The sequence below is a fragment of the Aulonocara sp. 'chitande type north' Nkhata Bay genome, linkage group LG18 (genome assembly GCF_057382095.1).
Source record: "Aulonocara sp. 'chitande type north' Nkhata Bay isolate Kocher_YH1m ecotype deep benthic linkage group LG18, A_spYH_male_GT1.1, whole genome shotgun sequence".
NCBI classification, from domain to species: Eukaryota; Metazoa; Chordata; class Actinopteri; order Cichliformes; family Cichlidae; genus Aulonocara; species Aulonocara sp. 'chitande type north' Nkhata Bay.
In genome coordinates this window covers 428,861-442,933 of record NC_141361.1, presented here as the reverse complement: position 1 = coordinate 442,933, position 14,073 = coordinate 428,861, and the positions used below count along the sequence as shown (strand labels likewise).

The 14,073-nt window shown below is 43.0% G+C and overlaps 1 protein-coding gene across 11 annotated transcripts in view; it reads right to left on the bottom strand.

Moving 5' to 3' along the window:
* Positions 1-14,073, bottom strand: part of amph (amphiphysin) — a 48,882-nt gene that overhangs the window by 17,202 nt on the left and 17,607 nt on the right. For all 11 annotated transcript variants that reach the window (XM_086271662.1, XM_086271664.1, XM_086271665.1 and 8 more), the window contains 3 exons: positions 12,984-13,059; positions 12,809-12,891; positions 7,323-7,461 (listed from right to left, as the gene is read on the bottom strand). In XM_086271662.1, coding sequence (XP_086127788.1) covers positions 7,323-7,461; positions 12,809-12,891; positions 12,984-13,059 — 298 coding nt within the window. The remainder of the gene's footprint in view (positions 1-7,322; positions 7,462-12,808; positions 12,892-12,983; positions 13,060-14,073) is intronic.

The window sequence follows — 14,073 nt, the reverse complement described above, 5'->3', positions numbered from 1 at the left end:
AAGTGGTGCTGCTTAAGGGGACTGTATTGTGTTGGGTGGGGACTGGAATTGTTGTCTTGACTTTACTTTGGACAGGACTGGGGCGGAGCCGCATCTTCAGTCATCTTCTGCTTTATCAGATGTCCTACGGAAAATTAATTTGGTTGATGCGTGGCGGATGAAGCATCCCTCATCCAGGCAGTATACCTGGGTGAAAGTGACTGATGGCAGGATTAGTGCAGCGAGATTAGACAGGTTTTATGTGTCTGTTTCATTTACTGCTCGAATTTTTAACCATCAGTGTTTTCCTGTTGTTTTTACAGATCATCGCTTAGCTTTAATGGACCCGTTTCTATCTACCACCAGCAATTCCAAATCTTTTTGGCGGTTTAATATAAAAATTTTGCATGATCGATATTCTGTGACAATTTTAGTTTTTTGGGATTACTGGAGATCAAGAAAGGCTGATTTTGATTCCCTTACTCAATGGTGGGAGGTAGAAAAGTCCCAAATTCATGTATTTTGTCAGCGATCTAGTTTTCTTTTTAACAGCCAATATCATGAGAACTGTGCAGGACCTTGAAAAAGAGATAACACATATGGAGAATGTGTCTGGTTGACAGTTAGGTCAGCAGAATAATGATTGTCTACATTCTAAAAGGCAAGAGCTTAACCATTTTTTACATGAGGGAGCTAAAGGAGCTTTGGTTCGAGCACGTTTCGCCAGGCTCCAGGACATGGATGCTCCAACCACATTTTTCTTTAATTTGGGGAAGTCTGTGGTTCACAGAAAGCAAATGGTGTGTCTTCAGCTTTCGGATGGAAAGGTGACCACGGATCTGGCTGAGATGAGAAGGCATGCAGTGGCCTTTTACACGGACTTGCAGATGACACACAAATATATATCACAATGTCACCAGGAGACCGAGGCCCTGTACAGGCTCTTGGTAAATGCATTGAGGAAATCAATGACTGGTTGTGCCACAATTTTCTCCAGCTAAACAAAAACAAAACTGAGGTAATAGTCTTTGGCGCCAAAGAAAAACGATTACAGGTCACCAGAGAACTTCAATCTATACATCTAAAAACCACAAACCAGGCGAGAAATTTGGGTGTAGTGATGGATGCAGACCTAAACTTAGAAAAACACATTAAGACAATAACAAAGTCAGCTTACTATCACCTCAAGAATATATCAAGGATAAAAGATCTGATGTCTCAACAGGACCTGGAAAAACTAGTCCATGCATTCATCTTTAGTAGGCTTGATTACTGTAACAGCATCTTTACAGGTCTACCTAAAAAATCAGTCAGACAACTACAGCTCATTCAGAACTCTGCTGCTCGAGTCCTCACTAAGACCAAAAAAGTGGACCACATCAGTCCAGCTCTGAGGTCCTTACACTGGCTGCCTGTCCGTCAGAGGATAGACTTTAAAGTTCTGATGCTGGTCTATAAAGCTCTGAATGGTTTAGGACCAAAATACATCAATGACCTCCTGACCCAGTATGAACCATCCAGATCCCTCAGGTCATCTGGATCCGGTCTTTTATCAGTTCCCAGAGTCAGAACCAGACACGGAGAAGCTGCATTCAGCTTTTATGCTCCTTATATCTGGAACAAACTCCCAGAAAGCCTCAGATCAGCTGAAACACTCAGTTTATTTAAATCCAGGTTGAAGACTCACCTGTTCTCAGCTGCATTTGAATAAAGCACCAAATCCACACTTTAAGCTTAAATTTCAAAACTTACATTTAACTACTGATTTTATCTACTGTTCTGATTTTATCTGTTTTGATTTTATATACTGTTTTGTTTGTTTGTTAATTAGTTAGTTAGTTTATTTGCTTGTTTTAATCAATTTTAAATCATGCTTTTTATTTGTTCTTGTTTCTAATGTCTCTGTAAAGCACTTTGAATCACCTTGTTGTTGAATTGTGCTATACAAATAAACTTGCCTTGCCTTGCCTTGCCTTGTTTAGTGCGGATAGCTGCGATGTGGACTCTGCTTTGGATCTTCTGCAGAGGCTTCCTCAGCTGTGCCCAGGGGATCGGGACGTTTTGAACAGGGATATGACCTTGGATGAGCTGTCTGCGGCGGTGTCTCAGATGGCTTTAGGCAAAGCTCCAGGAATAGATGGTTTACCATCAGACTTTTTTAAGCACTTCTGGAGTCTTCTGGGTCGGGACCTACTGGACGTGTTTAAGGAATGTTTTATAGAAGGGATACTTCCAGCTTCCTGCAGGCATGCAGTTATCTCTCTCATACCAAAGAAGGGAGATTTAACCCTTCTTAAAAACTGGAGACCAGTGGCCCTTTTATGTGCGGACTACAAGATTCTTTCCAGGGTTTTATCGAACAGACTGAAAATGGTCATTGAACTACTGATTGGTTTGGATCAATCTTACTGTATTCTGGATCAGTCTGTGATTGATAACTTATTTTTAATGAGAGATGTGTTTGATATTTGCAAAGTGTACAATGCTAAAGTTGGCATCGTTTCTATTGATCAGGAGAAGGCATTTGACCGTGTGGACCATGATTTTCTTTTTTCCACCTTGAAGACCTTTTGTCACGGTCTGCAGAGACAGGCCGTGCGGTGGTGTGTGTGATGGACCCAGGTGCATACACAAGTTAGTAGACGGGAGTGGACTTAACAGAAAGCGAGCCTTTATTATGGCTGAAGACAAAGTGCACAAACAAAGCAGGGATGGCGTGACTAGACTATAACTAAACTGGGAAAACTAATACTGCGACAAACTAAGAAAACTCAGACTATGATGATCACTGCAAGGACTGACCGTGAAAACATGGAGGTGAGAACACAGACGACGCGACACAGACTGTACGAAACACAGAGACTAAATACACATGAGGGATGATCAGGGGAAGTGGATGCACACGGGGAACACAGGTGACACTGATAATCATAACAAGACACGGCAGGAGTGAACGTAACACTGATGGGAGATGGGCAAAGTAAAGCAGGAAGTACACAGAGGTTCAAACAGGAGGAGAGAGAGCACGGGGAGAACGCAGACATAACGGGCTGGGGAAAACATAGAATAAAGCACAAAGAGAGACGAGGGCTCATAAATACACAGAGGGGCACACAGGGGGTAAGAGTCACGAAGGGAAAACACATAAGGAACAATGTAACAGATCAACCCAGGAAGCATGGCCTAAATAAAGAACAAAATACAAAAATACACGAAAACTAAGAATACTGGGCCCACATGGCCCAGGACCATGACACCTTTGGTGTTGGGTGGGGGTTTCTGACTTGGGTGAAGCTGTTGTATAGCGATGCTTGCTGTGTTGTGAAGGTGGGAGGAGGGTTGAGTTGTCCTGTGCCGGTTTGGAGAGGGATTAGACAAGGTTGCCCTATCTCTGGACAGCTTTATAGCATTGCTATTGAGCCTTTTCTCTGTAGACTGAGAAGCAAGTTGAAGGGTTTCTCTTTGCCAGATCTGGTTCAGAGCCCTCCTGTCGTTATGTCAGCATATGCTGATGATGTTAATGTTTTTATTACAGATCAAAGGGATGTGCAGGAATTGCAGGAATGTCTGGTTTTGTATGGAAACGCTTCCTCAGCTAGGGTTAATTGGGATAAGAGTGAGGCCTGCTTGGTGGGGCAGTGGAACTTCTCGAGTATTCCCAAGCTTCCTGGGAACCTTCGCTGGGGTCAAAGGGGCATTAAAACTCTTGGGGTTTACTTGGGGAGTGATGACTTTGTGCAGCAGAACTGGGAGGGAGTGCGGGAAAAGGTGGAGGCTAAGCTGTCTAAATGGAACCGGTTGCTCCCCTACCTGTCCTACAGGGGTAGAGTTCTAGTAGCTAACAATCTAGTTGCCTCATTTTTATGGCACAGATTGCTTGTTTTAGTGCCACCACGCGGTCTTCTGGAAGAGGTGCAGCGGCTTCTGGTGAAGTTTGTCTGGTCGGGTCAGCATTGGCTTCGTGCGGCGGGCCTGTATCTTCCTGTGGCGGAGGGGGGACAAGGCCTGATAAATGTTTTGTGCAGAACAGCAACCTTTAGACTGCAGACGGCACAGAGGCTGCTGTATGGCTGTGGTCACAGCTGGATGACTTCTGCTCAGTTGCTGCTTAGGAGAGCGGGCCGGCTTGGATTGGATAAACACCTCTTTCTTCTGAAGTTGGATCAGGTGGATCTGTCTGGACTTGTGCCATTTTACAGCTCGGTGGTGAACGCCTGGCGGACGCTGAAGGTTGCACGTACTCCTGACCCCAGACCTGGGATGTGGCTTTTCGAGGAGCCACTGTTTTTTAATGACTTTTTTCCCAGCACTGTATTTTCTTCTGCTACAATACGGACCAAGTTTGTGGAGGCTGGCGTTGTCAAACTGGGTCATCTTACAAGGATGTCTCTGGGTGCACTTGGTGGTGTCACAGGCATTAAGTCCTACAGAGTGCCGGAGAGAATTATGGAGGAAGTTTGGCAATCTCTGTCGCCATCACTGAGAGACTTTGCTGGTGATCGTGTCCTAGCTGATCAAAGGGCTGATGACAGCGAATATGTTTTCCCTTCATTGATGGTCAGTCCTGCCTTTGAGGAGCAGCCTGAGGGGAGTGGCATGCTTCTCTCCCTGGGGACACCAGTGCTGGATAGTTTCAGCTCTTGTGGCAAGAAGCAGCTTTATTTCTGCTGTGTTAAGGTGCTGAATTTCCACTCTCTGGTTGGAATCCGGGAGTCAAAATGGACTGAGTTTTTTGCTTCGGTTTCTACCCCTAAAGGCAGGTGGAGTGTCCTGTATAAGCCTCCTGTTGAGAAACGGATGGCTGACCTCCAGTGGAGGATTATACATGGAGCAATAGCCACGAACAGACACAGAGCCCACCTGGACCCAAGCACTGGGGAGGGTTGTCCTTTTTGTTCAGAAAGGGAGACGCTGGAGCACTTAGTGGTCTGTTGTCCGCGGCTAGTGGGTTTATTTTCTTTGTTGCAGGAGTGGGTGGAATCTTTAGGGGAGACTTTCTCCGTACCTTTGTTTGTCTTTGGCCCTAAGTATTCAGTGCAGAAAAGACGGACCTTGGTTCTGATTAATTTTTTGTCTGGCACAGCTAAGCTGGCAATATGGAAGACTAGGAAGAACCAGATGCTAGGTCAGGGTTGGACTGATGTTGTGCAAAGTCTAAAGGGCCTGTTGGCATCCCGTCTGAGAGTAGAGCATGCTTTTTATTCTCTGACTGATAGACTGGGCTCCTTTGAAACTATGTGGGGGATTGGACGGGACACTTGTTCTTAACTTTTAAGTGTGTGTGCTGGGTACCTTAGTTAATGGTTAGTGTACAATGAATGTTGCTGATTATGTGGTAGCATTTTTGGGTTAGTTTTTTTAGTTTCACCTTTCAGCCTGTTTAGATTTAACTGTTTGGTATTTTCAGTTAGTTCTGCACCCACCCACAGGGTGAGTGGTAGGGCAGGTCACCTACTTACCGGAAGGTTGGTGGTTTGATCCCAGTCTGCATACCAAATCTTTGGGCAAGATACCACCCCATGTTGCTCTCTGAAGCAGTGTGTGAATGTCAGAACGCACTTAAAACAAAAAACAGTGCTTTACTGAATGGTTGTATATAAGAAACAGTCCATTTACCATGTCTATGACATGATTATAATGTGAACCCCCACCATGTCAGACTGACAAGGAGGATTCAGACCCGACCCTGACTCATGTGTGGATCTTAACCCTCCTTCAAAGTTCTGTAAGTAAGAAAAAACAGCAGAGTGCTCCTTTTCTTTCAGTCATCACTGAGATGTGATGACTTGTTTTCATTCGTTAGTATGGTCAGAGTGTGCTCTAGTCTGCCGTGGCTCTATTTTAAAATTAGACAACAAATGTTTTTTAGAAATGATAAATCTCCTTTCTTTAATTTTGGTTGTATTTCGTTTTTGTAAAAATGTTTTTGATCATTTGTACACCAACAAACTTAATTATTATTGTACATCATACATAAGAATCTGCACATTACACAGCCAGCTTCTTTATTTGAGTCAATGAACCAATGCTCAGATATTCCTGTATTTTGTCTTAAGGTGTCTGATGACATTTCAGTATCAACAGCAGCTCATATGGGCTGGCTGACAATTGAGATCCTCCGTGTTTTGGTGTTTTTACACTATTTCCTGGTTAAGATATCAGCTCTTGCACTGCACCTTAGCAAACTCAACCAGTGTTGTAGAAACTTGCCATGACATTACAGACACACCAACATACACTGACATGTACAGAACGTTAAATGTTAGGAAAGGTCAGATCTCATGAACATCAGTAGAAACTAGGTGATGTTCTACTCTCGGGCTCTACTGTGTTATATATGATCTGCAGACTGTATATAACACTGCTGTAGTGATCTACAGACAGAGGCACAGACACAGGACAGACAGCTCTTGTTCACTCACCAAATCAACAGACAAAAGTGTGCAGCAAAGAAAAAACAGTCCCAGAAAGTTACCGTGAAGTTCAAACAAACACACCACTATCAGTCATGCATACCCATCGATCGCTTGTTATTATTGTTCAGTCTGATCAGGTCGAGTTTTGCAGTTAAAGACAATGGTGAGCTGTGACTTTGACATTATTGATCACTGACAGAAATTCCTATTCGCAGCCTTTGAGGTTGGAACAGCAAAGAGATTTCCGCCGTCAACAGCGGAGGACAAAAGTTGGTTAGCAGCACTGCCACAGAGTTCTGTTTTTAAAGGAAACACCTGAATGCTTTGGTAATGAGGCCATGTGATCGATCACTGCTGTGAGTGAGGTCGGGTGTTTAAAATTATTAAAATTTTCATGTTTTTAAAAACACAATCCAAATCCAGGGCTGTCAAACTCCAGTCACTGAGGGCCGCTGTCCTGAAGCTTGTCCATGGTGCAACACACCTGAATAACGTTAGTGGCTAATTAGCAAGACTCTATAAAGTTTGACTGCAACCCCTAACCCTACTCAAGTAACTTAGAGTGAAGTAAAGGGTTTTGAAAAATGTACTTCTAAAAGTACTTTTATTGCACCATGTTCATTCACTCATGAGCTGCTGTTACACGAATCAAAGGGCTGAACTGCCTCCTCAGCTTGCAGTCAAGTCCTATAAAGTCTTGCTAATGTTATTCAGGTGTGCTGCAGCAGGGACACATGGAAAAGTTTAGGACCACAGCCCTCGAGGACTGGAGTTTGACACTTGCACCTATGAAATTAACTTCGGTCAAATATTCAAGTGCAAAACTAATTACTACATTTACATTTTTACAAACAATGAAAATTATTATTTTGTCCAGATACACAACTAGATCCAGTGACTAACATCTACATGGGACCTGACACTTACCTGCATTGGAGATTTGGGTCGAGGCGGTCCAGGTGAGATGGGACGGAGCATATGATTGGTGCTGAGATCTGGACTATCAGGTGGACTCTCGTCTTCTGGTGGTGATGGGGTTCTCGCGAGTCGTAGAGGTCCTGAATCACTGATGAACAGGACAGAAACTAAGCAAAGACTTCTGTCACACTCACATTCAAACTTAGTGTTGAAAATTTGTTAAATTGTTTATAAAATAATTAAATGAAGCCATTTTATTATGTTAATATATAAACAATGCAAATGTTCTCATAAGTGTGTTGGCGCGTGTTTGAGGGTTGAGAGCTTCATTCAGCGCTGTTGTCTGGATTTGAAAATTTGCACACGTAGAGTGCAGAGGGTTTTTGCAGCATGCTTACATACATGATAATGGTTAGAATAGTCTCTGGGTCAGGAAGTCCGAAAAAGATGTCCTGAACTGAAATCAGCATAACAATAAGAGCAGATAGCCAAGGATACGTAGGGTGTATTTATGTGTCTGTGTCTTCCAGGAATCAGAGCAGATGGGAGGTCGGAAGTGAATGGATGGGAGGAGCACACTGCCGCATTTGTGTTGGGAGAAGATGGCCATAATAATCTTTTGTTATTGTCACAGTATATAAGCTGGACAGCCCGTTTCACCATTATTGTCAGGGCCCTTTGGATCAGCAGGTAGCTGATCAGTAGCACTGTTGTCTCTCTCTCGCCGGGGCGGAACTCAATGTGGGTTCATGCCCTCGGCTACGCACCCGTGAAGAGGAAACAGCTGAACCCTTACGCTGTTAGCATTTAAGCCGAGGGATGGCGGCTATTCATCGCTGGATCATTGTGTGACTCGCGTCAGTGTAGCCGGGCTCTCAAAGTATAAAGCCTTTGTTACTTCTGTGCCTTTGTGCTAACGTGTATGTTCTGTATATAAATTCCCGGACCCGTCCCTGTGTTCCCTGAGAGGATTCCTTGTAGCGAGTGATTGTAGAGTGGCCGGTGGCGAGCAGTGAGTGATCGAAGAGGAGCGAGTGTTTTCCCCCCATCCTCCCCACCTTGGATTCCCTGGAGCCCACACCCCTGTCACCTTTGTATATGGCACTATTCCCTACGCTGTCTGTACATACACTTGGTGGAACGTGTAAAAAATTCCACTGTGTCCTTCTCAAGTTGGAGCGTCCTGCGTGTGAGTCCTCAGTGATTTGTGACAGTCATCCTTTCTGAGTAGCAGACCAGTGGTTCACACAGAGGTTCAATGCTTCAACTTGTAATTTCAACTGCTGAAGCAAATTAAATCTTTTTAACCGACAGAAATTTCTCCTGAATCCCTTCTGAAAAATTTGAACACGACAACAGCTGCAGTCAGAAGTTTTCATCCACTAATCATGGCCATGAATGTTAGGGTAATTTTGTGCTATTCATCATTTCTCTGAACTGTTCTTTTTCCAGGATGTAACCTAAAAAAAAAAAAGAACCAGAAATTTTATTCTCTACAATCCACATAGGAAAAAAGTATACATACACCCGCTTACATTTTTAATAAGTGGTGCTGAATGTCTTTTAACATTAAAAGGTAAGGTATTTTAACTTTACATTACTAAGTAGAAGTTATTTGGATCAGTCAACACTTTGTTAGGTCTGGAAGACCCAAACTGTCCCCCTCAGGTTCAGAGGAAATTGGTTGGTTCAAGAATACCCAGGAACCACCAAGGCTCAAGCTTGCCATGAACTGGAAACATCTCAGGAACTAAGAGGGTGCCATCCAAGAAAGAAGCCCCTGCTCCATAATCAACACCTTTAAACTCAACTTGCAACTGCCCACACTGGACTTCTGTGCAAACTACAGTTTGTCCAAAGTGAACACCACATTCGAACATAAGGATGCCCGTAAGTGCAGGTGGCACTAGGACACCCTAGGTCACAGTTCGATGATCAGTTTTGTAATCATATCATCAGCTATGCAGCCATATGTTCTGGGAACTCGGGTGAAGAGAGAAGCGGATCACCACCTGGTGGCGAGTTGGATCAGGTGGTGGGGGAGTACGCTGGACAGACCGGCTTCACCTAAACATTCAGTGATGGTGCAGTAGCAGTGGGAGATGCCCTGGTACGTCAGAGCTTCAACTCCCACCTGTTGTAGAGCTTGGACAAGCATTCTAAGGGTGGCTGGGGACATTGAGTCTGAATGCACCATGTTTAGTACATTGATAATTTCATTATTAAGTGTGCCTATGCCGAGTGGCACACTTATTACTATTCGTCAGATTTATACTTATTACTATTTGTCAGATTTATTCTTCTTATTAGGGTTAGGGTTAGTGTGCATAAGTGTGCCTATGCCAAGACCCAGTACAAGAGTTATTCTTCTATCCCAACTACTTTTTGAGTTACACGACGTTTTGTAACACCAAAAAAAACGGCGTTTTTCGCCTCTCAGTGCGATCTAATTCTGACTGCTCATCACTCTGGTTTCCAGGCACCCCTTGCTCTTGTCAGTGGCGCAATTGGTAATGACACGGGTCTGCAGACCAAACATTGTGGGTTTGATTCCACCTGGTTCAACCTTATTGTTTTCCATTACGAATTAATACACTACCACAGACCAGCAATTTATATTGCTAATTTATTACAATTCTGTAAAGTTTTATGATTTTAGCAGCTTTTCTAATATGGACCTCAGCTTCTTTTTTAAGCTACCAATTAATAGACTATGACACCGTGTGTGTGTGTGTGTGTGTGTGTGTGTGTGTGTGTGAGTAAGAGATAGAGACTATTTTTAGCTTTTGGGGCACAGCATCTTATTGTTGGATTCAAACTGAGCAGATACAGACTAATTGACTAATTTCAGTCATCACCTTTACATCTAGCCCACTTTGCGCCAGAATGGGGAAATCGGCGGGTGTCGCGCTAAACAACAGCAGCACGTTTAAGTTTGATCGGCTGTTGTTAGAATTTTTTTTATATTAATTTCTAGTATCAGCTGATGTTTGCTGGAGCCACAGCTATAAAACCTGCTGGTCATGATATTGGTTTGTATATCTGGTGAGAGGGAAACATGAAGATGAAACCAGGAGATGTCCTTACTGAATCATCAGAGCTGAACAGGTGATGGAGAAACAGGTTTACCTTTTAGGTGACATGAATGAGTTGAAGGGAAGTTATGAGCTGTTTCTGAGAGACAAATAACACCAGGATCCTTTTCTAAGCAGCTGACAGCTGGTAACTGTGCAGGGGCGAATCTAGCAAAGTTTTGCCAGGGGGCCAGGCAGGGCATTAACAGGGAAAGGGGGACACAAAGAAATACTTTTCTTTCTTATTCTCATTTAAAATATCTGGCTTTTATTTAATAATTATCTGAATCTTACGAACAACGTTTTTATCTGACGTAAAATGTATAGAAATCATACATATACCAACAGGAATATGTATGACAGTGATGTAAGCTGACTTAAAGCCTTTTGTTTTCATTCAAAGGCTTTAAGAAAGCGTGTTCATGCAAACATCATCATGTCTGCCGTGGTACAATGGGACTTTTGCTCCTGAACTTCTGCGCACAGCGTCTGCAAATCGGGGCTGTACGAAGTCACTTCATCTTTACGCAAGACTGTAAGCTGTCATCTGTAAGGCGCGAGCAGTGTTTGTTTTTACCGTAGTTCATGGTGGAGAAGGGCTGCTCTGCTGAGTTTTGCTCCCTGTAGCCGGCAATGGCAAACAACACTCATTGGCAGCAGCATAGGCACACTTAAAATTTCTTCTGAAACTTTCTAGTTTTATATTGCTAGTTTATATTCAGAAGACACGTCTTCTCCTGAGGACAGAGCAAAATTCCTGGGGAAAAAATATATATATATATTTTTGCTGTCTGAGCCACAAAGAAAGGACTTATGCAAGTAAGAAGTGTCAGAAGCCATTCCATCCTTCCCAAAGTGTGGGGCCCGCCCCCTAGGGGGGGGCGCAGCGCCATTACAGCGGGTCGCGGTATGAAAAGGGAAAAAAAAAACCTGAACGCTTGGACACTGCTAGCACGGGGCGCCCACAAACGCAAAGCAGGAAATGAAGCATCGCTGAATATGTTTCCAAACCAACTTCATTCTAAGCCAAAGACTAGAAAATATGGTGAAGCAAATCTTCCCTTTGGCTTCACCTGCACCAGTGTCCTGCAGGATTAATTTTCCGTTCGTCGGGAGCAGCGCTGAGCTCTCCAAATCACGGACAAACAGGATCCCACATTCTTGATTTTTAGTTCACAAACACTTGTTGTAATGACTAACTACTCCTGACATGTTGGAGATGTTTGCTCTTTATACAGTAAAGTTACAGCGGGATACAAATAACATCAGGCTGATCCTGACACGATTTGTTCCCCCAGTTCAAATCACAGGCAAACAGGATTCCACAGCTGTTTATGTTTTTGAACCCATTTTTCACAGAGAGCCTTTTTTTGAAAAATGTATTGACAGCAATGTTGAACATTATTACACAGGAAAAAACAACTACACATAAAATAATGACACCGTGACGCCTCTGCCTTTGTAAATGGAGGGAAAGTAACTGCGTGTAAAACCTGCAGACAGTCAGATTAACAGTATTTTGTCTCTATCTGCTATTCTGCAATTCATCTCATGTAAACAATAACGTGGCCACAGCGTGACGTGGAAAAAGGCACATACCTTTGACGTTGCGTGACGAACTCTGTATTCCTCGTCCACACGTAAACGCAAAAAAGGAGTTTAAAAAAATTTCAGTTTTCTGTGATTCGAAACGCCGTTTATGTGGACGAAACAGCTGCGTGTTCAAAAATACCCGTGTAGGTGCGGACACAGCGTAAAAGAGTTAGTAGTTTATTTCCTTAATACCTGTAATTTATTGCAGGTTACTTGTATTTGTTTAATTGTTTACTAAATGTTTGAAGTGTGAAATAAACCACGATGGAGCAAAATAAGGGTGTGTGAGGTTGGAGGATGTGTTTGTGCGTGCGTGTGCGAACATTTTTCTTGTAAAACAAAGGGGGGCGTAGCAAAAAAGGTTTGGGAAACACTGTCTTAATCCTAAATAAATTCTGAAGAACTTTCTGGAAAAAGAACAGTTCAAAGAAATCATTAAAAGCCCCAAATTACCATGACATCCATGTCCATGATGAGTGGATTAAAACTCTATGGGTACTTTACAATGACCAGTTAATAAATCTGTGAAGGTTCTCAGTCATCCAGGTTATCGTAGTCCAGATGCTTTTCTTTCCAAGCTCCTTAGATGACCAGTTAAAATGCATGTGTTTGAACTGTGGAAGGAAACTGGACTATTATCTTTAAATCCCAGCCACCCAAACTCTAGTTTGATTGGTTTATGTTGAAAGAATAACTAAAAACAGAATAATAAAATTGATTTTTTCTAAACCCATTGCTGCCATCACATTGTACAATCAGTTTAAGACACTGAAACCAAACGCTGATCTACCTTCGTTTTCCTCAGTTATGGAAAAAGCTTGTACTGACCTCGGAGCCCCTTGGATGGTGAATATCTTGTCAGAGTGCTGCTCTCCCAGTTTGGTCATCACTTCGTACAGTTCTCTGCACACCTGGATGGTTTAAAAGAGACATTTTTCAGTTCAAATGATTTCGAAGAAAAAAAGAAAAGCAACCCTGTTGGTTTAGGAAATGAAAAACTCACCAGTGAGATCTCACGATGAAACTTTGCTTCAAGATTCGTTACACTCTTGAAGGTGCTGATGTAGAAGCCAACTCGGCTGCAGAACACAAAAGTAAAACTTGGTTGTTGTTGTTTTTATAAATACTACAATTTGGGGCTGTGAAGGTTCTCTTCTCTTCTCTTTTTTTTTTTTTTTGCCTGTCCCGTTTGGCTCTTTTGCCATCAGAATTATTGTCTAAAGGCGAGGAAAGATGCCCAACGGATTTACTTTACCAAATGGACCATCCCAGCCTTGCCGTAATGGTCTATTTGATTCACCTTTTATTGTTTATTTTATTTTTTATTTTCACTTGCTAAATACGGGACAGACTTGAATGAGGAAAAGAAAAGGGAGAAAGGAAGAGGGGGAAAAAACAGCGGAGAAGAGGGACGGGGATAAAGGGCAAAAAACAAAAACCAACTAAATAAGCAGACAAAAAATACATCTATCAATCACCTGGATTACCTGTTGAGAAAGAAAAAAGAAAACAAGAAAACGAGAGCAATACTGGTGCGACCAACTGTTCGAGTAACAAAAAAATTAAATAAAAAATACTCCGCAACTCTGAAAGTCTCCGTGTGGTCAACAGCAGACACACATTGTGCCCCTATCATGGTCTAAACCAATCAAAGATAGTCAGGGGCGGGACCTCTCTGATTGGTCGTGGTCCAGATATTCATGTAATCCGTGTATATGTTTGAAAGTCCAGGGCGGGCAGACAGACAGAGGTGAGTAGCTTGAATAAAGCGATATCGATTCATATTCACATCCTGAATCAACTTTTAAATATAAATGGATTTTGCCAGAAATGACAGAATCTCAGGTTAAAGCTCACAAAACTATTTCAACAAACAGCAAATGAGAGCACGTAAACAGATGCCACACAAAGACGTAAACGCGGACCCGACACATCCGAATCAGCTTTCTCTTCCTCGGCTTTCTCACCCAACGGCCCTCACACGGCATCGGGGCTGAAAAGCCGACAGCTCACTGATCCTGATGCGTCGGGTCGGCGCTGTGTTTACGTCTTTTTTTGCGCTCGATTCTGAGTCGCGAACCGGTCGCAGCAGA